Here is a 27,058-nt window from a genome sequence, read left to right as displayed (position 1 = left end):
TAGAGGAGCTTGACCCCGAAGATTCCAAGAGCAGCCCCGGCAACTAGCGCCTGATGCTAATCCATTAAAAGCTGCCTTCCAAGCTATTTGAGTCTAAGGGGAAATATGACTGTCACCCTGCTGCTACTTTCTTAGGCTTCTCCTTTAACTTGGGGGGGGGGGGGGTTACTTGTCACAAATGCTTCCAAATGTTAGATCTCTGTGGTGACGACTACTCCAGGTCACTGCCACTAACCTGTTACTAGCCATAACAGTAAGATGCATTGAATGGGATTTGCTTGCCAAGTATCTAAGTACTGACCAAGTGCACAAGATTAAACCTCGGCGAGATCTTAATTGGACACCAAACTGCACCCTCTTAATGGCGAGTGCCCACCTGTAGAGCTGGTGTAATGGCACTAGGTACGGTGCTGCAGTATAGACCGTTCGGTAGGTCAGTCTAGGTCCTGAGCATCTGTGGCCAGCCAGGATTGACTGAAACCATGGTGGAGATGTGGAGATCACATCTGTCTGGCCTCATACCCTCCGCCCTAGAGGCGGTGGTGGTGGAGGTGGGATACTAGCTGCCACATCACTGTATATAGGGGTGTGTAAGCCTCCAATGTACCACCCTATAATCTAGAAACATTCTATAAGATGTCTGAGTTGACATGAAACACTTGCTCTGATTGGTGAGGGATCCACTTTCTACACTAAGGAACTAGCCCATCCCCCCACCCCACCCCGAAAACTGAGTAGGCTTGATGTGGAAGCTCTCAGCTGAAATCTGTCGCAGCTGGTACTGGCCACTTAGTGACAGGACACTGCCCTAGCTGGACCACTGATCTGAGCCAGTCTGGCAATTGCAGTGTGCAACGCTAATCCGAACTCTTTCCAGATTTGAAATCCAGAAGAGTTTGTGCACTGCATCCTAGTCTTTCTTGGAATCCCATCACTTTGGGGAAAATCTGTGTGTATGCGCGCACTCATATTTCTCCCCCCCACCCCCAAGAGTGCTCTTTTAAAGACCCAACTCTCCAGGCTTAACCATAACCTCTCCGTTTCCAGATGCATACGGAGGAAGTCAGTGGTGAAGAATATGTGGTGTTTGGAGTGGTCCTCTTCCTCTGGGAGCTTGTGCCGACCAGTTTTGTGGTGCTGTTCTTCCGGGCTCAGAGGCTCACTCAGAACTTGGTAGGCTATGAACTAATTGCTCTGGGGTTAAGATCTTTTTCAAGTTGCTCGTTGCACATGAAACTTGTCTGATTTACTCAGCTAAATAGCTGCTTTTTTTTTTCCACTACGTAATCTCTAGAAACAACTGGGTGTTTTTTTTACCTTTATCAACAGACACCAGCTGGCATGATCAACAGTCACAGTTATAGCTCCAGAGCGTACTTCTTTGACAATCCAAGGCGATATGACAGTGACGAGGACTTGCCAAGACTTGGTGCGAGAGAAGGAGGCAGGTAGGTGGGGAGCTGTTCAGATATTCAGAATCACCATTCGACTCTCGCCTGTGAGCAGCAAACAGTGTCTACAGAGCAACCAACTCCTGCTCTTCTTTTAAGCCAAAGAATCTTTCCTAGCAAAGGGGCCTCGAACCGGTAGACCAAATAAATGAGGCAGTTCATAACATAAGCTGTGGCTTACACTAAGGACCTGAGAGAGACGGGCTGGATCACAGAAACCCCCTGGGAGCTGCCACCTGAGGTACCAAGACTACTACGGCCCCTGCTTTCCCTGCCAGCTTGGGACTCCAGCACCCTGTCTCGCTGAGCCAGACACGCCAGTCTGCTCCAGCACAGACCCAGGGTCTGAACCACGTGCCCCAAAGCTGCAGGTTTGGTTGACAGCAACTTAAGTGTTCCTGTCCTTGACACTCAAATGCCCAACTCCCAATGGGATCCAAACCCTAAATAAATCCATTTTACCCTTTATAAAGCTGTTCGCCCTCTATAACACTGATAAAGAGATGCACAGCTGTTTGCCCCCCGGTATGTATTAATTGGGTTAATTAATAAGTAAAATGATTTTATTAAATACCGCAAGTAGGATTTAAGTGGCTCCAAGTAGTAACAGACAGAACAAGGTGTATTAACAAGCAAAATAGAATAAAACATGTAAGTCTAGTACGGTAATAAGAACTGAATACAGATAAAATCTCACCCTTAGGGATATTTCAATAAGTTTTTCACAGACCAGACACCTTCCTAGTCTGGGCACAATCCTTTCCCCTGGTACAGCCCTTGTTACAGCTCAGGTGATAGCTAGGGGCGCTCTCATGATGGCTGCCTCCCTTTTTTCTATTCCACCCACTTATATACCTTTTTTGCACAAGGCTGAAATCCTTTGTCCCTCTCTGGGTTCCCATCCCTCCTTCTCAATGAAAAAGCATCAGGTTAAAGATGGATTCTAGTTCAGATGACATGATCACATGTCACTGTAAGACTTCATTACCCACTTGCCAGCACACACGTATACAGAAAGACTAACAAGTGAAACATCCGATGAAGTGAGCTGTAGCTCATGAAAGCTTATGCTCAAATAAATTGGTTAGTCTCTAAGGTGCCACAAGTACTTCTTTTCTTTTTGCGAATACAGACTAACACGGCTGTTACTCTGAAACCAGTTCTAGAAATCACTCCTAGAAGTGATGAGTGAACTTGTTTATATTTGTCTTTATTTTAGGGCTGTTGATCGCAGCTAACTCACAGGATTAACTCAAACAAATTAATCACATTTATAACTATCCAAAAATATTTAATATTTTTTTAGTTACAACACAGAATACAAAGTGCAGTGATCACTCTATTTTTTGTTACAAATATATGTACTGTAAAAATGATAAACAAAAGATAGGTTTCAGAGTAGCAGCCGTGTTAGTATGTATCCGCAAAAAGAAAAGGAGGACTTGTGGCACCTTTAGAGACTAACCAATTTATTTGAGCATAAACTTTCGTGAGCTGTAGCTCAAGAAAGCTTATGCTCAAATTTGTTAAACAAAAGAGTATTTTTCAGTTCACCTCCTACAAATTCTGAAGTTCAATCTCTTTATCATGAAAGTGAAAATCTGCATTTTGGTTACATAACTGCACTCGACAAAACAGTGTAAAACTTTAGAGCCTACAAGTCCATTTGGTCCTTCTTCTGCCAATCACTAAGACAAATAGGTTTGTTTACATTGATAGGAGATGCTGCCTGCTTCTTACATACAATGTCACCTGAAAGTGAGAACAGGCGTTCACATGGCACTTTTGTAGCCAGCATTGCAAGGCATTTACATGCCAGATATGCTAAACATTCGTATGCCCCATCTGGCATGTAAATACCTTGCAACGCCAACTACAACAGTGCCATGCAAACGCCTGTTGTCGCTTTCCAGTGACATAAACAAGAAGCAGGCAGCATTATCGCCTGAATTGTAACCAACCTTGTTTGTCTGAGTGATTGGCTGGCCAAGAAGTAGGACTGAGTGGACTGGTAGGCTCTTAAAGTTTTACATTTTTATTTTTGAATGCAGTTTTTTTGTACATGATTCTACATTTGTAAGATCAACTTTCATGATAGAGATTGCACTACAGTACTTGTATGAGGTGAGTTGAAAAATTTTTTACAGTGCAAATATTTGTAGTCAAAGTTAATATAAAGTGAGCACTGTATACTTTCTATTCTGTGTAATTGAAATTACAATCTTTTAAAATGTAGCAAACATCCAAAAATATTTTAAAATGGTATTCTCTTTAACAACATGATTAATCATGTGATTTTTTTTTTTTAATCGCTTGACAGCCGTACTTTATTTATTTGGATGCTCCGCTTAGGATGCTCATCAGAAAGGTCCTGGCCTCTTTTAGGTGCTGGACGCCCACTCTCTGAAAACTAAGGGCCCTTTGAGATGTCAAGTTGAGCACCCAAAATCACTGGTCACCTCTGAAAAGTTGAAGCGTTGGACAAAGATTCCTACCTGAAGCCACTTTCAACTTTTTTTTGCATTAAAACTCCAGCACTAGACAGCACAATCCTGGAATAACTCTAGACTCTCATCTCTAACCAATATTTCCCATTTCTTCTCTCCAAAGCTTGGCTACCCCTCAGTGCTCCGGCTGGTATGGCACTCTGCCTGAGAGCGATAGCTGTGCGGTTATTCCCTGTCTGAGTGGACCTAAGCCAGACACCGCCCCACTGCTCTTCACGTGTAGTGATTTGGAAACTAACAATCACCACAGCTTATACTCCACGCCACAGAACTGAAGAACCCCACCAAGATTTGCTTCTCTTGGGGCAGCTTTCTTGGGAGTCCGATCATTTTCCAAACATCTAACTCCATCTGCACAAACATTCCATTCTCTCTTGCAGCTGTAAACCAGGACCTGGAGACTTAGGCTGTGTGTGGTATGTAAAACTGTTACTCATGGTACCGTGTAGCAAAGGGAAAGTGAAAAATCTCTGGGAGCTTTTTGGGAGGGAGGTCAAGTCTTCTCAAGATGCTCATTGGCAGCTAGAAGCCCCAGAGCTGACTCACTAGACCAACATCAGATGCATATTTGCACTTTTTTTATCTGCACGTTCTGAAGGAACACATCACGCTCCGACTTCCCTTTGGAACAGCCTGTGTCTGTTCCATGTTACTTTTAATTGCACATCCATGGCTGGGAGAGGTCATCCCGTGAAGACGGGCGCGTCAATATGTAGACCATGCTGTGCTCGGTGTCCTGATCCACTCCAAGGACACAATCTCTCTCTCTTCAGAGAAACTGTGTGGGATTTATACTAATGAAGAAAGTTACCTAATGTATAATGTGCCATATTCACAATACAAATTTAGTGTCTCTTTGCTGGGGATGTGGTCTTACTCTAACTTGGTCCTCATGTCAGCAGACTACTAAAATACTCTTAGTTGGACTGTGGGTTAAAGCAAACCTTAAAGCATGGGTGTGCGAAGGTCTTTAAAGGCCTGAGCTCAATGGCTGTTTCTAGCATGAAGGTCACTGAAAAGTAACTATCTCTGCTCTTTTAAACAGAAAAATGCCACCTAGAGCAAGCAGAATGAGTAGTTACTGTTAAGCTTGTGGAGAGAGCATGTGTCAATGAGGCATGCTCCTTGCCAGGTGGTTTCTTCAAGCAAACCTAGCAGTGAGTCTGGATAAGTGGCGCGAGCATTTTATTTTGGCCGAAACCAATACATAACCTGGCTTCTTTCATACTAGGATCTGTTCACTGCATTCCCTAGTGGAATCGGTGCTTAATCTGCCTTGGGGGATAATATCAATTTTATATTTAACCTGGCTGAATATAAACTAGAGGTCCTTCTTAGAACATGAAAACTTCTCTTCACTTTCATGGCAGCTTTCTCTGACAGAAATCGGGAAGCCTACAGTGTGGTACCTGTGCCGCTATTTGGGACTGCCTCAAAACTTCTAGTTCTCCTGTCTCTTCGTACTGTGTCTGAGGAATGAGTGTCCCATGACATTCCACTGAATGTAATGTAAAAGTAGTGCAACATGACCTGAACAAGGGGGACCCCCCATTGAAGTATTGGTAAATTTTGGCATCTCGTTGCAGCGTGTGCACTGGAGGGTGGGTGGGTCTAATGAGTGAGTAGCATTTAATGGAATGTGTAGGTTTTTTTAACGTCCAGGATTATATTCTGGCAGGAAGTTGGTCTTTAAATCACTTTTTTTAACTGTGTCCAAAAGCACCCTATTTAAAATAGGAAAGCAAGACGTGGCTGTGACGATGCACAGGTGTTTAGATAGGCTCTAAAGTGAGCTGTTAAATACACTGTTGGTCTACACAGATTAGTAGCTCCTACAAGGAAAAGCATGCTTCTATGGCAAAGCTGCTATGGCTAGTGTAGGGCAGCCGCTCTCTCCAGCATCCCCAGGATCTCTCCACCTTACATTCCTTTAGAAGCTTAAACAGTTGGCATATGTTGCTGATGGCAGGAGCTGGTCCTGCCGATCAACTGCATGCACTTTCCAAGGGCGTGCTTCGTTTTTAAACTTGAATTAAGGTTTGATGTTAAAGTAGAACTTCACTGAGGGACTGAACAAGACCATGTCTGTAGGACAGTGGGGAAATGGCCCCACTAGACAAGTGGGGATACCGCTGGCACATGGAACATAACTGAAGTGACCGTCTAGCCTTAATGCTGATTCCCAGGCTTGCAGCTATATGGTGGGTGTGACGCACGTTTTCCAAGAATAAACTCTTGGTTCTCAAAGAAGATAGGGGCGACTGGGGGGCAGGCCTAGGATGTGTGTGGGGAAAGAACATTTGAGTGTATAGTGAGCAGATCTAAATCCTTGCTGTTACTGAGCTAGTTCTGAACCAGTTAGCTGGCAGACCAGGGACCCCCTCTCTCTGTATAACCCCCACCCAGAAACTGAGCAGCTGGCTTGAGGTGTAGGGGTACTCTAATGTCCTCACTTTCCTCTTTCGCTCCCTGGTCCAAAACAAAGGCAACCTGTACTCCTTCCTCTAAAGGCTCGGAGACTATTTTTGGCAGATCACTGGATCCTTCTTGCTCGAGCCAGAAAGGACTTAGGAAAACCATTGTCCCAGCTACTTTTATTTTAGCTACCATTGTAAGACCCGTCTCGTTGCCTAGGTTGGGATTCAGAAACCAGTTGCTCTGTCTCGATCGCTGCTTGACTTATGGTGAAACTAGTTAGGGACCTGAACTCCAGCCGCAGCCCTTCTCTTTCCCCCTCCCATAAGTCACCAAAGACGTGAAGTTCAGCCACTGGCCCCTGTTTTTGCTTAAAAGTCCAAAGCACTAGGAGCACTTTAAGTTTCCTTTGGAGGGAAGGGAGTGTTGTGCAAAAAAAAAAAAAAAAAAGGGCTACAGACTCATTGTTCATATTGCACTGACGCACAGAACGACAATATGATCTTCCTCTCATTAGGATCACCGATCAGGGCAGTGAGTCTTGTTGCTTAAGTGTGTACTAGTGAGTGACTAGCAAACGTTTTGGTTTTTATTACTTTGTATGGATGGCCGTCAATTTCAGAACTCCGACAGCTCAGATTGGGGCCGGTCTTGTGTTTTACTGAAGTAATTTATAGCTGACGTGTACAATGACTTTTATATGCATAGTTGCCTTTCATTCCATATTTTTTTTGTAATGGTTTAACCGTTTCTCAGCTTCACAACCAGTCTAGAGCTGGTTGCAACAGGAAGCTGTGGCCAATGAATGTACCTATTTGTTGTTGTTCACTAAACTGTAACCAAGCACTATGTGGAATAAATTCTCCTGTGCTATTTATGGGCATCTGGGCTGAATTCTGTTCCCGGTGCTGCCTTCAGTTAGGCAACTAGGGTCTCTGCATCACTTGTCCACTGGTCCGTGGACTCTACCCAAGTTTGAAATGATTTTAAAGCCATGTGACTTCTCTTCTTCTCCTCCTCCTCCTCCTTCTCTCTTTCGCCCCCCCACCCCACCCCCAATTGCTGCATTCCTGCACGGAGAGCCAGCTTCCACACACTTGCTAAAGGGACACATCTAAAGAGACTGAGTGCGTAAGTCTAAGAGGAATCTTCTGGCTTGAACAAACTGGGGAAAGTGATACTACTGTTTGGGTCTTGTGCTCCCTAACAAGCATTCCCCGTGGCACATCTTGTAGGATTACTGTCCAAATGTGGATCAGCTGGAAAGGTCCAGTGACTTTTTTGATGCAGGAAAACCACAAGCATAAGAGCCCAGTCTGCAACTTGCCAATCCACGAGGTGACTTGGGGCATCTTAGTGACTCTGTATCTGTAACGAGCAGTGTGTGTCTGTCTGTCTGTCTGCAGCTTGGAACAGAATGAAGAGGTGTGGGCAGGAGGGCTGAGGGCCTAGCTTTCCTCAAGGGGAGGTGCAAGCTACCCTTGACATAGCCTCTCACCCCTCCTGCCCACACCTCTTCATTCTGTTCTGCAACCCTCCATCTCTGTTCCTGGGAATGTAGAAGGAAAGGGTTCTGGCACTCCTCTCCCTAATTCGTAAACACAAGCTGTGCGGTTGGAGCAGCTGCCCTGCTTGAACAGAGTTTCCCTTTATGGGGGGACACACTTCTGGCCTGTGCACCCAGCCTTGATTCTAGCCAGGTGCCCCCGGGGGCATGTGGCAAGCTCAGAGCCCACCCTCTGCTGTAACAAGGCAGCTGAGTGGGTTGAAGCTCTGGGCCCTGGAGGAGGATATACTTAAACTTTTTGGGGGGGGAGACAACACACCAGGCACTAGGCACATGCACACAGCCAGTAAAGGCTATGGGGGCAGCACCTACGCAGCCAGTAACATGCACAAAGGGAGAGTGGACAAGGCACCCTAGGTATGTGTGTCAGGTGGTGTGGGGAGAGGGGGCCATTACAGTGATGAGAGGCTGTGGGCCTAGCCCCCCACATCTCTTCACTTCCCTCTGGCCTGATTTCACATGGTTCCAGGCCTGCAGCTGTGTGACACTTCCTGGTTCTTGCCCTCTACCTTGGCCAGCAGCTCCTGGGGATGACCACATGGGCCATTATTTCCTCCACTTCCCTAGTACCCTGGCTTGCCCATCTCCTCTGTACCAGGAAACCTCAACCCCTGCCAGTGCTAGGCCTGTTACTACCTGCCCCCCTCCCTTTGCATGGCACAGTGCGAGGGAGGTGGAGTAATGGACCAGGCCTTGCCAGTGGCCACCCTCCCACTGCTCGTGTGTTTTCCCCTTCCCCACCCCACCCATTGTCCTATTTCAATCCTAAGCTCTTCAGAGCAGGGCCTGTTGCCACTTGCGCCTGTACAGCACCTATCCCCATAGCACTACCCTGCTAAACGTGGTCAATATAACACAGGCTGGGCCTAGCTCTCGGCTCAAAGGGCATTCCATGTCCACCCTTCTCTGCAGTGCCCAGTGACCGAAAACAAAATGACTTGTGGCTGTTGCATAGAGGCAGCCTGCCCTCCTCATGACACACACCCACTCTCAGTGGTAGAGCAGAACTTGTATGCTCAGTCACTAGTTTACCATCAAGTTTTCTGCTGTCAACTTAAAAAATCCACCCATTTCCCTAAGGGAGCATGTGACCCTAGCCGCTGCTGCCATCAGTCATCAAACAGCAAAAGTCTGAGGTGATTGCCTTCCAGAAACTCTGTTTAACTAGGGTGGGGTTGTATTGAACAATGAAACCTCATGGTGGATGTTGCCAGATGTGATGGAGGTTAGTTAAAAGCCAGGGCTTGGGGCAGGGAAATAATACATGCGGCTGGCACAAGCAGGAAACTGAGGGCTGGCAGCAGAGGAGGGGAACCAACAGGTTCTCCCCAATTTTGCTGCTGCTGCTCAGGAAAAAGTGGTGAGCGAGAGCAGGGGCTCTGCACTTGACAAAGATCTTCTCTGTGTGCTGCTGCGTGGGGGAAGGAATTGCTCTTTCCAACCAACAATGATGGAGGACCAAGTCCCTACATTTGTTGCCCACTTTTGCAGAGGGGAACATAGTGCCTGACCTGTTGCAGCTGGGATAGTTATTGGAGAGCTAGGAACTAATACAAAAGGATCTTGAACGACACAAGGCTGTTGGCCAGGCTATGAGGAAGAGAAGAGACGTGCTCATGCACACTTCTTCCCTGTACATGCCAGGCTGGTGGAGCAGGGAAGAAGAATGTCCCCCCATCCTGAGAGCAGCTTGTGGGAAATCCATACTAGCCAAGGTAAGGCATATTGAGAATGAAAGCCAGGACCAGGGCCCAGAAATGGCCCTCTTGGGGGAGGAGGGGGAAACCCTGGCATTCATTTTCCCTGCACCTTGTGCATGTGTAGAATCATAGGACTGGAAGGGACCTCAAGAGGTCCAGTCCCCTGCACTCATGGCAGGACTAAGTATTATCAAGACCATTCCTGACAGGTGTTTGTCTAACCTACTCTTAATCTCCAATGATGGCGATTCCACAACCTCCCTAAGCAATTTATTCCAGTGTTTAGGAAAAACTTCCTAACTGTCAGGGTGGTTAATGTCCAACCTAAACCTCCCTTGCTGCAATTTAAGACCATTGATTCTTGTCCTATCCTCAGATTAAGAACAACTTTTCTCCCTCCTCCTTGTAACAACCTTTTATGTACTTGGAAAACTATGTCCCCTCTCAGTCTTCTTTTCCAGACTAAACAAACCTAGTTTTTTCAATCTTCCTTTGTAGGTCATGTTTTCTAGACCCTTTTTTCTTTTGTTCTCTGGACTTTCTCCAATTTGTCCACATCTTTCCTGAAATGTGGCATCCAGAACTGGCCACAATACTCCAGTTGAGGCCTGATCAGCAGAGTAGAGCAGAATAATTACTAGTTTTACTTACAATACTCCTGCCAATACATCCCAGAATGTTTGTGGGTGGTATTTTTTTTGTTTTGTGTTGCAAGCAAAAAAAAAAAAACCACACACCAGTCTTACACTGACTCATATTTAGCTTATGGTCCCCTATGCCCCCCAGATCCCTTTCCACAGGACTCCTTCCTCGGCAGTCATTTCCCTTTTTGTATGTGTGCAACTGATTGTTCCTCCTTAAGTGGAGTACTTTGTGTTTGTCCTTAGGATGAAATTCAATATTTACATCAGACCATTTCTCCAGTTTGTCCAGATCATTTTGAATTATAATCCTATCCTCCAAAGCACTTGCAACCCCTCTCAACTTGGTATTGTCCACAAACCTTAAGTGTGCTCTGTATGGCATTATCTAAATCACTGATGAATATATTGAACAGAATCAGCCCCAGAACTGATCCCTGTGGGACTCCACTCGTGATGCCCTTCCAGCATGACACTGAACCACTGAGAACTACCCTCTGGGAACAGTTTTCCAACCAGTTTTGCACCCACCTTATAGTAGCTCCATCTAGGTTGCACTTCCCTAGTTTGTTTGAGAAGGTCATGCGAGACCATATCAAAAGCTTTACTAAAGTCAAGATATATCAATCTACTGCTTCCCCCCCTATCCACAAGGCTTGTTACCCTGTCAAAGAAAGGTTTGTTTGACTATTTGTTCTTGACAAATCCATGCTGACTGTTACTTATCACCTTATCTTCTAGATATTTGCAAACTGATGGCTTAATTATTTGCTCCATTATCTTTTCAGGTACGGAAGTTAAGCTGACTGGTGTGTAATTCCCCAGGAATTACAGAAGTTTCTCACCTGCTGAGGGAGATGTGCCAGTCTCATCTCAGCCTCTGGGGAAGAAATGTCTGGCAACCTTTAAGACCTGCTGTGATTGCTGATGCACTGAGATTCATTTGTATAGAACCATTCTTGATTTGACTAGAAGTATCCAACTCGCATATTGTACTCAACTACCTTTCTAAAATAGGGTTAAGGGAAAAGTGTAGTCAGAGCAAATACTGTTTTAGGCTTTGTCTACACAAGGTTTCACCAGTTTCACTTTAACTGGATTTTTAAATGATTTAAATTGATGCAAACCTCTGTGTGATCACTTATAGCAGTAAGAAAAGGAGTACTAATGGCACCTTAGAGACTAACCAGTTTATCTGAGCATAAGCTTTTGTGAGCTACAGCTCAAACTGATTCCTAACTGACTTAAGCTAAACTGAAAAAAGCCTGGTTTAAAACTGAAATAAAGTGCATCAATGCAGGGATTTGCACTGGTTTAGATTCATACCTTTATTTCAATTGGTGCAGCTTTCCCCTATAGACAAACCTAGAGCAACAGAGAGCAGTTGTCCTTTATATCATCAACCATGAAGTTTAGGTGGCTCCTCCAAGCTACGCTGTAGTATGCCCCAGGACTGTACCAAGTGAAGAGTGTTTCTATTTTACACTCTCTCAAAATGTTGCCTTTAAAACAACTTAAATGGTGGGGTCTGGAAAAAACTATTGAACACAGACAACCCCTAGTGAGTTACTGTAGTTGTATTTTGTATTTCTGCATTTGTCCAGTGTCACATTTTCACCAAGACTGTCAATTTCTGAAGGTAAACAAAAACAGATAAGTTTTATCAAAGGAAGGAGTGCAGCACATATTTAATCATTAGTCAATCATTCAAAATTATCTTCAAAAAATAAAAACTGATCATTTTACTTTACACAATCAAATTTTTCCCCCACCCCTTTACAAAAAGCAGCTGCTTTGTACAAAAGATTTGGTCTCAGCAGGTTACTGCTGCAATCATTCTGTAAAGTGAAGAGTTCTTCCAGTGTCTTTTCCCTATTGGTTGTCTGAAGTGTGAAGGAAACCTGATTTTTCCTCTGTTTTATAGAAAACAGAATAAAAAAGGTAATTTAAGTCTTTTTCTGAGAGACAAATTCACTACATATTTCGTAACAAGTTCTTGAAGTTTTCCAGCTCTCTAATGCTAGTTGAAATCCTGTATGCAAGAGAAAGGAGGAAAAAAGGTAAGAGAAATCTAAAATACACAAGGACTCATTTTAAATGTTTTTATATAAATGCAAATAACATTAGAAAACAGTTCTTGCAGCTAAGGATTTTTGCATGTTAAAAGGAATTATGGAACTGAAACAAGTTTTGCTGACTCATTTTAAAGCCATATGTAAATTATACATTCTTAATCGTGGTAACAGAAGCGGGCCCCTCATAAATAGAACGTTAGCTAAGGTGTGGTCAAATACGGTTGCTCAACAGAGGTTGTCATGAAGCCATCTATAAAATTAAAACAGCCATTCAGAAAGGCTGTCGAAACAACTTACAGATAAACTGGTGTTTGTTTTTAAAAGTTTCTGAATTGCACACCCCAAGTCATTTTATTGCAAAATGCACTTTGCTATAGGAGGTTTGGCATCAGTGAGAGAACCACCAGGGCAAGTCCCTTGCTTAACTTCCCATATTATAACAGCAATCTGTGCTCCTTCATTTGTATCCTTTTTTCCTTAACAGAGGATACTGACTAGCTGATTTGAAAGTCATTTACAAACATATGATGAAGAAACGAACATTTCAGTTTGTCTTGATGTAGTTAAATGTTTGTTTTACAAAGCACTTCCAGCCCATATAGATGGGAAGATAAAGTGGAATGAAAGCCCTGATTGCTGGATACAGCTTCAGATTGGAGTTGACTCCTGCATGGTACTTTAGCACATAAAAGGACTGGGGGGGGGGGGGGGGGGAAATGATGGGGGGGGTGGAGAGGGGGGAAATTTGTGTCACTGATCAGCTTCCTTTGGAAATATTCACCTGTGGCATGCTCCCAATTTCATACAAGCTGTTTTCTAAGGTACCACTAAATCAGCACATTAAAAAGTGAATCTCAGTAGCCAGAATTTTTTTTTTAAAAGGATAGGAGCAGCACTCAGTGGTTTGTTTTTTTGCCTCTCCGCACAAGCTGAAAAATGTCAACCTGCTGAAGAAAGTGCTTAATGTTTTCCAGACCAACTTATCTACCCTGGAGTTTTCCCCCTGCCATGTGCTACCAACTGGCGTTAGAGGATAAAACTCAGAGGCTTGGTTTGAAATTAATTTAGCTATAAACCAGGACTACGAAACTTTAAAAGCCAGTAACTTGGTGCAAAGAATCTCACAGAAAACCCCTGTGAGCCAACTAAGAACTCCAGACCTGTTAACGGAACAAAGGTATGGCGTGTAACCAAAACATCTTTCAATAACGTCTTTCTTTTGAAAGGTTTTTTTTCCACAGTTACTGCCAAACAAACCTCCCCAGCTCCCAAAGAGCCTGATTGATGGATGTCTGTTAAACAGAACTCTTGCAAATAAATGTTTTAAAAGTAAACTGATACAACTTCGAAACTTTAAAGGTCAGCCTCCACATTAAACAGAGACCTAAAAATGGGTACCTTTGTTGGACAATGTGTTCCTAAAACAGATACATGCAATTTCTTACAGACTTCTGAATTCTTCATATGAGAGCCTTAAGCATTATCTTTAAATCATAGAAAATGAAACAGAGAACATTATTGCTTACTCCTACTTTAAACTGTATCAAAACAATCAACTGAAATTTAGAACTGTAATCATCAGGAAGTCTGCTCATCTTTTAAAGAGTTAATGCTGCAGTTACTAATCACAGTATACTTTATTTGTATGCACCACCTTACATTTTATTTAGATTGGAAAAAAGCAAAACACAGAATTTTAAACTAACCTTCCAAAGGCATTAAAGAAGGAGACTATTTCTTGTCTCGTTAGCTGGAATCCATAAGAGGGGCCACTTTCTGGCATGTTTTCTATCAGTTTTTGTGAAAAGAGGATCTTCAAAGCTGTACCCAAGCCCTGAGTCTGTGCAGTATAAATATAACAGTAAGTGTGCCATTTGATTAGCAAATTAACTTCATTTCCCATCACTTTATTTGAACAGATTAATACAAACAACAAAGTCATTTTTGAGTGGGTTCATTTATTAGGCATGTATATTTCAGTAGTACCTAGGAGCCCCAGACATGCACCAGGACCCCTTGCACTAGGCCAGAGGTGGGCAAACTATGGGCTGGATTCAGCCCATCAGGGCTTTGGATCCGGTCTGTGGGATTGCCAGTCCTGTGGCACAGGGATTAAGGCAGGTTCCCTGCCTGCCCTGGCCCCATGTCACTCCCAGAAGTGGCTGGCACCATGTCCCTGTAGCCCCTGGGGGAGGGGGCAGAGGGCTCTGCCCACTGCCCTCACCTCCAGGCACCACGCCCATTGGCCAGGAATAGGGAACCACAGCCAATGGCAACTTTGGGGGAGGTACCCACCGGCAAGGGAAGCATGCAGTCTCCTCTGGCCATCCCACCCTCCCCTAGGGGCTGCAGGAATATGGTGTCTGCCGCTTCTGGGACTGGCACGGGGCCAGGGCAGGCAGGGAGCCTGCCTTAGCCCCAGTGCATGCTGCTGCCACCCCAGAGCCACTCAAGGTAAGCAGTGCCAGGCTGGAGCCTGCACCCCAACCCCCTGCCCTGAGCCTCCTCCCGCACTCTGCACCCCCCCCACACACCGCACTCCCTCCCGCACCCAAACCCCCTGCCCAAGCCCTACATTCATGGGCCTGCATGCAATTTCCCCACCCCAATGTGGCCCTCAGGCCAAAAAGAGTTTGCCCACCCCTGTGCTAGACTGTAAAAATGGAACAAATTGCTTATTGGACTTACTTGCAACTTTCCCCAAAGGCGACATTTTAAACACCCAACACAGTCCATAATTCTAGAAATATTCCTAAAATGGAGCCTAAATTCTTCCTTTAAAAAAAAAAATAGGACTTTTAAATACAGAACATCGTTGTTACATGGTTAAGAGATTTAAAAATCACATGTCAATTAGTTAGTACCTAAAGAAATGCTTTCAGGTATTGGGGGCTCTATCAGGCAGGCTGTACCCTACACTTACTAGACAGGTGTTGTGGTGCATCTGAGCTTTCTACATTATCAGACATGCTAAGAAAACTAGTGAATATGTTTACTCCAGTTGGATATTTCTGGTCTAGTAACTTAAGCACATCAATGTCTTACGATATCCTATTCAGTCTGATAACCCAGTGTGAGAAGTCCTTTATTCTGTCAGCAAGTAGTTTCAGGAAGGGGGACACAAGGTGAACAATTACCTTTAATTTAGCAGCTTCCTTTTTATTTCCAGCAAAAAATGAGTTTTCATCAAAGTGCAAAGGGAAAGACCTGAAGCAAGAAAAAAGAGTGAAATTTCCAAAAATCCTTAAGTGACAGGAGCTTACATCCTGTTTAAGTGATTTAGGCACTTTGGCTCCTAAGTCTCATTGAAAGTCAAAGGCAATTAAACAGCTAGGTCACTTAGTCTAATTTCCATTTTCAAGAGTCATTTGGGCTCTGAATCTCTACTTTACAGTATCATTTAAATCTATTGCATACACATAAAAATTCTCTAATTTTTATAATAAAAATGAGTTATCCATGTCTCAGTCACGAACAATAGGCGACCAGGCATGGGAAACTGACGAACTACAGCATCTCCCTCTGAGGCAGAGGGCCAGATTCTAATCTTAGTTAACTGACATGCCCCATACATCCTATAATAGAGTCTCGCCCTATATCCAAGACCATCGCTTTTTAGATGTTTAAAGTTATTTTGGACTGCAGTGTAAAGCTAGTACTAGAGTTCCGCAGATCAGTCAGATAGAAAGTAAGTTTCAGAAGTGACAGCTAAACAAACAGTTATTAAACTCAAAAAGAACAGGAGGACTTGTGGCACCTTAGAGACTAACAAATTTATTCAAGCATAAGCTTTCGTGGGCTACAGCCCACTTCATTGGATGCATAGAATGGAACATATAGTAAGAGATAATATATATATATAACACACACACACATAAGTTGGAAGTTCTCACAGAAACTGTGAGAGGCTAATTAGTTAAGATGAGCTATTATCAGCAGGAGAAAAAAAACTTGTGTAGTGATAATCAAGCCGGCCCATTTAGACACTTGACGACAAGGTGTGGGGATACTTAAGGAAACAGATTCAATAGGTGTAATGACCCAGCCACTCCCAGTCTCCACCCAAACCTAAGTCAATGGCATCGAGCCTGCACACCAATTCAAGCTCAGCAGTTTCTCGCCGGAGTCTGTGTTGGAAGCTCCTCTGCTGCAAAATTGCCACCCCCAAATCTTTTGCTGAGTGGCCAGAGAGGTTGACGTGCCCTCCCACTGGTCCTCGAAGGTTATGATTCCCAAGGTCAGACCTGTCCCCACTCTTCTGCGTAGAGACGGTCCGGTTTGGCCAATGTCCATGGCAGAGGGGCACTGCTGGCACATATCACACTGGTCGATTGTGCAGGTGAACGAGCCCCTGATGGCAAGGCCAACGCGACTAGGTCCCATGATGGTGCCATCTGAATAAATGTCGACAGAGTTGGCATCGGGCCCTGGCAAGGATAGGTTGGCAAAGATAGGTTCCTGGGCCAGTGATTTTTGTTGTGTGGTTGCTGGTGAGTATTTGCTTCAGGCTGGGGGGCTGTCTGCGAGCGAGGACCGGTCTGTCTCCCAAGATTTGTGAGAGTAAGGGACCATTTTTCAGGACAGGTTGTAAATCTTTGATGATGCGCTGGAGAGATTTTAGTTGGGGGCTGAAGGTGACAGCTAGTGGCGTTCTGTTATTTTCTTTGTTGGGCCTGTCCTGCAGTAGGTGACCTCTGGGTACTCCTCGGGCTCTGCCAATCTGTTTTTTCACTTCAGCAGGTGGGTATTGTAGTTGTAAGAATGCTTGAGAGAGATCCCGCAGGTGTCCATCTCTGTCCAAGGGACTGGAGCAAATGCAGCTGTATCTCAGAGCTTGGCTGTAGACAATGGATCATGTGGTGTGGTCTGGATGAAAGCTGGAGGCATGTAGGTAAGCATAGCGGTCAGTAGGTTTCCGGTATAGGGGGTGTTTATGTGGCCATCGCTTATTAGCACAGTAGTGTCCAGGAAATGGACCATTTGAGTGAATTGGTCCAGGCTGAGGTTGATAGTGGGATGGAAATTGTTGAAATCATGGTGGAATTCCTCAAGGGCTTCTTTTCCATGGGTCCAGATGATGAAGATGTTCATATTCCAACTTATTCATGATATCTTCGTGTGTGTGTGTGTTTGTGTGTGTGTGTTCCATTCTATGCATCTGATGAAGTGGGCTGTAGCCCATGAAAGTTTATGCTCTAATAAATTTGTTAGTCTCTAAGGTGCCACAAGTACTCCTGTTCTTTTTGCGGATACAGACTAACACAGCTGCTACTCTGAAACCTGCCATTATTAAACTCAGTTCTGCAAAAGCTTAAAGACAACCTAAACTATTAAACAGGGGGTTTAGTACCTGGTTTGACCGTTTGAATTCAGTTACCGGGGCAAGTCACTTAGCCTCTCTGTGCCCCAGTTCTCCATTGTACAATAGGGATAACACACTGCCCTGTGCCATCGGGGTGTTAAGTTAAATACATTACAAGAATGTGAAGCGCTTTGAGATCTACTGATGAAAAGCTCTGAGAGAGCTAGGTATTATCACTACTCAGAGCACACTGGAATAATAATAATTAAAATAATTAGCTGACCCATACCATCCCACTACAGAAAAAAATCTTATTTTCTAAAACATTTTAAGAAGGAGAATATAAGATTCATAGCTGCACACTATTCCCTTTCCAGCATTATTTACTTGGTTAGGTGAAGGATTTCCAGCAGTTGGTTTTTGGTTTGTGTGTCTCTGTTTTTATTCCCCGTGAATAACTGGAATCCTGGGCGCTCAAAGAATGGCAGAACTTTTGACATCGCCCGTAATTCAATTAGGTAGAGGAAATACAGGTTCTTGAGCCTCTTAGAACCTTCTCCTTGAGTAAGGACTTCATCAAATCTGTGCTGAAACTCAGTAATGTTGTGTCCCCACGTCGTCCCCAACCACGTATCTGAGAGAGGAGAAAAAAGGGGAAAGGGCGGCTTTGAAAATTGGGCAGTAAACTTCTTTCCCACTATGCCATGCATGTGGTTAAAGTTAATTTTTAGAATTTAATGTTTACAAAACTCAGGCTTGGTCCACACACAAAGTTGCACTAGCTTTCTATACGGATTTAAAACCCTGTGTAGACATTCTTAAATCATCTTACTGGCTTATATTGGTAAATTTACAGGTACAACCTAAATCAAGTTAACCAGTTTTAAACTGATCTATGCAGGTCTAAACTGATGCAACCCTCTTGGTAATTAAATCTGTTTTAAAAACAAACTTTTAGTTAAGCTGGTGTAATTTGCATGAACACGAGGCCTTAGCAGTATCCAATCCACTGATCTCTTAGTTCAGCATACATTGATTGATGCCCCAATTTCCTTTGTCTCTTCATTCCTACCCTCAAAAACCATTAACTCATTGCAAAATTCAGAGAGAGGCATCTTTGTTATGGGACGATTTCCTGTGCAGGAAGACAGACAGGGAAAACAGCTTCCCTGTTTTATTGCAACAAGAATTAATGCTGGACCCAGAGCTTCAGGCACCCCCGGATGAAATGAGTGATGTCCTTGCACTGAGAGGTGTTGTGCTGCCTTTTTAACTAGACGTGCAGCAAAATAAAAAGTGATTTGTCCAAATGAGGACTAGTGAAAATATTTTTAGTGTTCAAGCTCCTAAAAAAAAAAAAAATTCTGTAAACAAGAGAGAAACTACATACAAACGTAAGAGATGTAACCACCATCCGGTGGCTAACTGACACGCAGTGTTGGATAAAGAGACACCTTTGGCGCAGGTTACAGATACTTAACCAGCGAGTCTGTTAAACAAGAACTGCTGTACTAAGAAGTCTTAAGGAATCCTGTAATGTGTGCAGTTGTCTGTCTGTACAAGCAATGTATTACAATTCTTGGCCAATTCTGAGGAGTGAGAGGTCATTTAAATCATGCTACTGAGAAGTGTGGACCAAAATTTTCAAAGCTGGGTGTCTAAATTCAGGCATCTAGTCCATATTTAGGTACCTCAAGAGAAGCAGTGTACATGTTCTGGGAAAAGTTAAAGAATCTTGGAAAAGCTTAACTGAAGAGATCAGAATGCCTGCGAGAAATTACTGCTAAACTTATTGTAACAAGCAAAGCACGAAGTTACTCCAAAATGAGCTGTGAGGAGACTCTGGAGGAGCGTAAGGGGCAAAGGCCAGCCATTTTCAACCCAGAGTGCCTAAAGTGAGCCACATTCCAGCAGTTCAGTACGAGGTGCGGAACGCCGGCAGCTCCATTCAGTAGCAATGAGATATGTGGATGCTCAGCACTTCTGAGCATGTGCCGGTTTTGATTCAGGTGCCCAAATTTGGATTCAGGAGCCTAAATTTATGGTTGAAATTTTTGGCTTTGGTTTCCAAATTTTTAAAAATTTAAGACTTCTAAAGGCATTTGGATAATTGCATACCCAACCTCGTGCGTCTCATTTCCACACCCAGCTGTCATCTGTGTATAAGGGAAGTATGAGAAGAACGAAGGGAGAAGAGAAGGAGAGCGAAGCTGGACCCAAACCCTGCTGAAATGGGCTACCAGCTAGTATTTTACGAAGCAGTGGAAGTCCATTCCCATCTGAGCTGACTGCAGAAGCAGCCTGGCTCTTAGCGAAATAAGGCAGAAAGTCACACTCACCTTGCAAGAGGTACCTGGCGCTCAAATGGATGTTGATGCTTGCATGTAGGCCAGAAATCAGTTTGTAGAAAGCTCTCTTCTCTACGCAGAGGCCTGAAAGGAAAACGAGTCGAAATGTAAAATAATAAAGCGGATGTTTGAATTTCCTTCCCTTGGTGTTATCAGAGATCTAATTTAATCACAGTTTGCTTTGGCAATTAATACCCCGCTCCCCCACCACCACAGAAAGTCCACTTTGTATCACTCACAAAAAACAAAACAAACCATTACCTTCCAGCCAACTGTAAAAGGAATTCCCTGGAAATGAAGAAACAAACAGTCACGAGAGCTTTGACAAGGAAAATTTTGCACATTCACCAAAATAAATCACCTAAAACGTACAAATTTGTTCAATGCTGTTCTCAGAGCACACAAAACCATTAGGAAAAAGTTACAGGCTAAGAGAGAATCCATGTATCTCCGTTCCTATGAGGTCATTCTTGTCGTAACATCACAGTTGGTTTTGGTGTCACAGTAGGAATGTACATGGTAAGGTGATGATCTGCCAATCAGAACACCACAGCCAGACCTCTGAACCAATCAATGCAGAGCTGCAAAGACTGGGGTGAGATTGCACAGGCAGAAAAGTTTGCCCATACCAATTTGATTGCAGGGTTGGGGCCTAGCTGCATTTTGCAGGTTTTTCCAAGAGAGAACACACAAAACCCCGCTGAAAGAGCCTCCCAGCTGACTGGCACCAATGTCAGACTCGACATTTGCTAGCAGCTAAAGACAGAATACTGACACTGTAGCAAAGCAAAGTTTAGAGTCTTTTCCACCCATATCAGCAGGAGCTGGGATCACTGCACTGCAGAATACACAACCCCGGGGAAGTGGTGGGCAACAGCTTGCATCCCTTTTTGGGAGGGGAAGAGGGAACAAATGGTTTTTATTGTTGACAGAAGACACAACATTATAACAGAGAAATAAAAACAATACGAAGGTCAGTGTGATCTACAGCCATCTCATAAACCGGGACTTTGTATTTGCTCACTGCTGCGTGATGGAAGAAAATGCAGAGAAAGAACACAAGCAGAAAGAAACAAGCCACAGGGAACAGGCAGAGCATGTGCACAGGGCTCAGTCCTGCAAGGCACTAAATACTCCTACGATGTATACAGCGCCCTCAGCTTTGAAGGTAATAGGAGTTGAGGACATTTTGGCATCTCACAGGAGCAAGCCCTTGAAAGCATGAGATAGGTGCCAGCTGCTATTGACTTTCAGTGATGCTGGGTGTTTAGGTTCCTGTGAAAAGCCCCAGTCTTATGGCATTGCTTCACGTAAAAGCAGCTCCCTCTGCCACAAATGAACTAGCATTAACAGAGTTATAAAACACACCACCGCCACACCAAAACAAGCGAGCCCCGTCCAGGTCTTATGGGATGGGGTTTTGAAAAGCACCGGGGGGCTTGTCTACACAGTCAACAAACAAACAAAAACAAACAAACAAACCAGACCCAAGGCAGCAAGTCTCTGAGCCTAGGTCAACTCCCTCGGGCTCAGGCTGCGGAGTGAAGAATAGCTATGCCTATGTTCAGGCTCTCGCTGGAGCCCAGGCTCTGAAATCCAGCAGGGGGGAAGACTCCCAGAGTCTGGGCTCCGGCCTGAGCAGCTAACCTGCTATTTTTAGCCCCACAGTGCAAGCCCTCAGCTGATCCAGGAACCTGTGCACCTAAAACCCTTTGGCTCTTTTGAAAACCCCACTCAAAGGCTGTTAGCCTCAAGTATGGGGCATGTTCTCTTCAGGAGTCGCAGAGATTCCTAGATTCTAAGGCCAGAAAGGACCATTGTAAACATCTAGTCTGATCTCCTGTATAACACAAGTCAGAGAACTCCCCCCCCCCCCCCCCCAATAATTCCTACAGCAGATCTTTTAGAAAAACATCCAATCTTCATTTAAAAATGGTCAGTAGTGCAGAATCCACCAGGACTCTTAAATTAGTTGTTCCCATGGTTAATTATTCTCAGAGTTAAAAGTTTACACCTTATTTCCAGTCTGATTTTGTGTAGCTTCAACTTCCAGCCATTGGATTGTGTTATACCTTTCTCTGCTAGGTTGAAGAGCCCGTTATTATAGATTTGTTCCGTATGTAGGAACTTAGAGTGGTCCAGTCACCCCTTAACTTTCTCTTTGTTACGCGAAGCGGATTGTAGCTGTAAAGCTAAATAGATCCATGCAAGAGAAACTGAACAAAGGAAGATTTCAAAACTATTCCCATTTTTGCTTGCCTTGCTGACTATGCTAACTCTTCAGATTGTGGAAGAGGCAGAGGCAAAAAGTTCTGTATCCATTTTTTTTTTTCCTGACCACAACAGAAATCAACACAAGTCACTCACCATCATCATCTCCTGGGGGGAGGGGGAAAAACAACAACAAAAATTACATCACTAGAATTAATTCCAAAGTGTAAAGACTATCCAGATATTGTTGTTAAATCGGCTCAGACAAGAGAATAAGTAGTGTTACCAGTGTTTAAAAGCATTGTATACGTGCGCGTTAGATTATCTCAAGCTGGTGCAGTAAAGGTACGAGATAAGCAGAGTGCTTTGAGAGACTGACTAGCACGGAAGTAACTGCTACAAGGTATTAAGATCACTCCCAAGGGCTTTGGGGGAAGAAAAATGATCACAGGATTAGTAAACACAGGACTGGAAGGTAGGTGACCTGCTTTCCTCTTTCCACCTCTGCCACAGACTTCCCACGTGACTTGGGTAAGTTATTTAGGGACCTATCCAAAGCTCATTCACGGCTAAGGGAAGACTCACATTGACCTCAATGGGTCAATCTTTGTGTACCTCATCTGCAAAATGGGGATTTCTCCACTTACCTTCTCATGTGGACAAGACAAAGCTGAAGTTACACACACAGTACAATGAGATCATCAGAAGGCGGCACTCTTATTTTATTTTCCTTTGTCTATTTTGTCCAGCTACATTGCTCTTTGAGCATACTCTCATTTTCTTCATATGTTAAAGAATGAACTGCAGGAGCTTTTGCGGACAGAATTCAGATTCTTTTAAATCAAGTGAAAACCCAGTCCCCAGACTTCTTTTGCTAACGCCCATGGTTAAAATTAGCTGTCAACACAGATGCCTGGACTGCTGCAATTGGACAAATGTTTTTTCCGGCTTTCATACATAAGAGCTAGCATGAACAATGGGGTTAGATTTCAAATGAAGAGGAGAGAGGCAGTGTGGTCTAGTGAATAGGGTATTAGACTGGGTGTCAGGAGACCCCGGTTCTATTCCCAACTCTGCAATTGAGTAGCTGCGTGTCCTGGGTCACTTCACCTCTCTGACTCTGTTCTCCTTGCCACCCTTTGTTCATCTTGACTATTTAGATCATAACCCCTAGGGCAGGGTCCATCTCTTACTAGATGTTTGTAAAGAGGCTAATACAATGGAGGCCTTATTTCATAGGGACATTCTTAAATGCCCTTAGCATCTTCAAGTATAAAAAGTGAGTGCCCATATACCAATCCTGTTCCCAGTCAACGTCAAAGCTCACGTTGATTTCAATGGTGCTGACTCAGACTGTTTTTCCTGGGCTGTTACACAACAAAACATCATCCCTCTGCAATGTCCTTTATGGTACACACACAGTTCTAGGCTTGATCTAAATCATTTTTCTTTTTAATTCAGAGAGCCAGCATAAATAGCTTTTATCATTAAGGCCACTAAAACTCATGGGCTGCCAAATAGCTTAGTGGGATGAATAAATGACTCACCTCTGCCAGAAGCCAAGGGATTTAAAGGTCTTTCTATGGTCCGAGGCCTAAGAGACAAAATAATTTAAATATGTAATATCACTATGTATGGAACAGTCACTTGGCTCTGCAAAAACATTTTACAAGTTCATAAAAGTAAAACAACCCAGACTGGCGTAGAACTGTTTCCTCTGCCCATGCAGATTTCAAGGTGGTGGCAACACAAAAAAGAAGAGGAATTGTGCCCCATGTGGATTTTCTTTACGCATTACCAAAAAAAAATCTTTTTGTTACACTCTGATGTGCCCCACAACAGCAATCCCAGAACACAAGGAAATCGAAGCAAGACACACAGGCCAGTTGTCAATCAGCACATATAATAACCATGAACCGGTTAAGTCAGCAACAGTCTGAACAAAACAAAGAAACAGTCCAAAGAACAAGGTATGTAGCAGCAGGCTTTGAGTAACCCTGCACACACCCAACGCTACTCACATCCAGGAGCAGGAACCAGAGCACTGAATTCAGGAGGCAATAAGCAGGAAGGCAAAATCCCCCCCCCACACACACACACAGTTTCCTTCTCTTCTCCCCAGAAGGTCAGCAGTACCTTGCCAAAAGCACCAGGTGATCCTGTAGGTTATACCTCGGATTCAGCTCAACTTCCCCAACTGGCCACGTGACATCGGCACACACAGAAAGGAGTGTCCTCCTCCCTCTCCGTTCCCCTGTCAGTAGGCAGGATCTCTCTCGCTGGTTAACGACACATTCTCCATGTGATAAACACACTCGCCACAGTCTGTACCCTGCAACCCGCAAGATCACGTCACGAGTCTCAAAAATGCTTCCAGACCCTTGCCTAACATACACCATGTGTCCAGGATAGAATGCATAGATTCATGCATGGATACACTTTCTGAAACTCGCATATTTCCTAGTCACATCGGCTTTGAGGATGGCAAAGAGGTGGGATCAACCTTTTCTGTCAGCATAGACAAGTTGGTGCTCATAGGTCAGCTGAAGAGATGACAGAAAGGGGTTTCTACAGTACATGCATGAGGTGTACTCCAAATATCCTATAAACCATGACTCAAAAGTATGTGAGCTACACGCTTCTTCAGAGTCCGATGCAGTCTCTCCACTATCCCATTTCCTTGGGGAGGGTAGACAGCAAATTTATAATGTACTGTACCAAACCTCGCCAGAAAGCCTTCACAAACTCTCCAGACAAAGTGTCCCATGATCTGAAACAAGGCTCCCGGGTAGGCCAAACTTTGCAAATTAAGTGCTTAGGCAAGAAATGAGCTCCTTGAGGTGCCTTCTGAATTTATGAATGCAAAGGGGTAATGTCAGTAATATTCCATAACCATCAACACCGTGTAGCCACACAGTGGATATTCTTGGCCCCTCAGTTGCACTGCAATTCTCTGCCATGGTCTGTCTATGACTATTGGTTTCAAAGGGGCTGGAGGAGCAGTTATTCTATGCATTGTGCATGCTGAGCCTGCCTTCATCTGATGCTCTATGTCCAAGTGCAGCCCTGACCACCCTGCATCAATATGCATTTGTTCCTTCATTTGTTTTAACTCCCAAATGTCCTTCATAGGCCACATCTAGGATTGTTTGTCACAACGCTGCTAGAACAATCACCCAGGCTTCTCTGCATAAGATACGTTGAGCAGCACATGTCGTCACCATGAGCTCAGAACAAATTTTGTAGAATGTAGACCAAGTTCTCTTAAGAATTTGGGTCCATCCAATCCGCCTGTACAGCATGTACCATCTTGCACAGTTTAGCATCAGTCTGCCCTAAGTCAACGGGTAGATCTTTCAATAAAAAGCATCTGGTGTACTTTGCTGTTTCTGCACACAAGGGCACCATCACAGCAGAATTTCTCAGAAGAGCATCAGCAAGCAAATGACGACTTCCTTTAGTAATGCACCAAATTCAAGCCATACTACTGCAACTGAAGAAACCACTGGTGAGTGTGAAGCTGCAGTAGGTCAATGGCTTTATGACAGAGGCCCAAAGAGGCAAACGATCAGTTTCTAATGTAAACTGTCTCCCCACTAAGTAGACTTTGAAGTGTACAATAGCAAAAACCATGCCAAGAATTCTCGCTCCCATCTAGGAATATTTTGTTTCCATTGGGATGAGGATATGGGAGGCAAATATAACCAGCCATCCCTCCTGGAGCAGAACTAGGCCCAGTCCCCAATTGCATGCATCCAACTGAATCACTACCGACTTCTTTGGATCAAAGTATGCATATGATTGGATATGACAGAGGGCTTGACTTAAGATTTCAAAAGCCTGTTTGGACTGAAGAGGTAAAACGAACCGGACCTGGGTTAAACCCCACAGCGACTTGGCAAAGGTACTAAAAATGGGACAGAACATGACACCTATGTTTCAAGGTAGGCCAAGGATCGAACTTAAACTGCTACTATCTGTGGGTAATGGTAGCAAAGCAACAGCTTGTAGCCATTCAGGTGCCAGTTTCACACCATCGGCCAACAGCGAATGCCCTAGAAAATCTACACCATCTTTTGCAAAACTGCACTTGGCCGCATTCAACTTTATGCCAACTTGTTGGAGTTGCTCCAGCCCTGGTCCAGAACAGCATTACGCTCAGGAGGACTCTTAGCAACGATGAAAATGCCATCCAAATATCAACATGCAATCTAGATATTAGCAAGGAGGTGAGGCATCAGTCTCTGAAATACCTCAGGAGCAGAGACTCACCCAAAAGGGAGTTGTTGATAGCTGTACCTCTCCAATGACATGCTGAAAGTCAGTAACAACTGCAAACTTTCAGCCACAGGTATTTGCTAATAACCAGATAAGTTATCCAACACAGAGAAAATCCAGGATTTACTCAGTAGGTCACCTCTTTGAAGGCTGGCAATTGAAACTGCTCACGTTTCACATACTTATTAAGTGCCCTAAAATCTGTGCACAGTCAAATGTCACCATTCTTTTTGTATCTGATCACCTTGGGGGGGGGGGGGAGGGCTCCATTTCCATAGGCCCTTCCACCTCCCCCATGATACCATTATCTTCCATACGCTGCCATTCTGCTTGGATCTTGTCCACAAATGCGGAGGTACATGACATGCAGGTGATGCAAAGGGCTTGGCATTTGAATCCAGCTGCAGAGAGTACACATATCCCATTGAGAGAACATCACCCCCATTAAATAAATCATGGTGTCTCTGAATGGTACATTGGGTATCCACTTCTATTCTAGCCAACATAACACCACCAAGGTGTCCTGTGCGAATTCATGCAGAATACCAAGCTGTAAGTACAGA

General features: G+C 44.1%; 2 protein-coding genes across 4 annotated transcripts in view; one reads left to right on the top strand and one right to left on the bottom strand.

The window, feature by feature from the left end:
* The window catches only part of GPR137C (G protein-coupled receptor 137C), a 31,717-nt gene extending 19,691 nt beyond the window's left edge, over nt 1-12,026 (top strand). For 2 of the 3 annotated variants that reach the window (XM_075129997.1, XM_048852174.2), the window contains 3 exons: nt 1,048-1,173; nt 1,330-1,448; nt 4,062-7,250. In XM_075129997.1, coding sequence (XP_074986098.1) covers nt 1,048-1,173; nt 1,330-1,448; nt 4,062-4,233 — 417 coding nt within the window. In that variant the 3' untranslated portion in view covers nt 4,234-7,250. Of the gene's footprint in view, nt 1-1,047; nt 1,174-1,329; nt 1,449-4,061; nt 7,251-11,069 lie in introns of those variants that run through there. The other variant, XR_007356992.2, reaches the window with a different exon arrangement.
* Nucleotides 11,940-27,058, bottom strand: part of ERO1A (endoplasmic reticulum oxidoreductase 1 alpha) — a 35,065-nt gene continuing 19,946 nt past the window's right edge. The window contains exons 8-15 of the mRNA XM_048852173.2: nt 23,765-23,811; nt 20,268-20,294; nt 19,998-20,090; nt 18,046-18,292; nt 15,494-15,563; nt 15,045-15,131; nt 14,063-14,196; nt 11,940-12,313 (exon numbers count right to left, since the gene is read on the bottom strand). Of these exons, the coding sequence (XP_048708130.2) occupies nt 12,256-12,313; nt 14,063-14,196; nt 15,045-15,131; nt 15,494-15,563; nt 18,046-18,292; nt 19,998-20,090; nt 20,268-20,294; nt 23,765-23,811 (763 nt within the window). The 3' untranslated portion in view covers nt 11,940-12,255. The remainder of the gene's footprint in view (nt 12,314-14,062; nt 14,197-15,044; nt 15,132-15,493; nt 15,564-18,045; nt 18,293-19,997; nt 20,091-20,267; nt 20,295-23,764; nt 23,812-27,058) is intronic.

The sequence above is a fragment of the Caretta caretta genome, chromosome 6 (assembly GCF_965140235.1).
Source record: "Caretta caretta isolate rCarCar2 chromosome 6, rCarCar1.hap1, whole genome shotgun sequence".
Lineage (NCBI taxonomy): Eukaryota > Metazoa > Chordata > Testudines > Cheloniidae > Caretta > Caretta caretta.
This window is presented reverse-complemented; position numbering and strand designations above follow the sequence as displayed.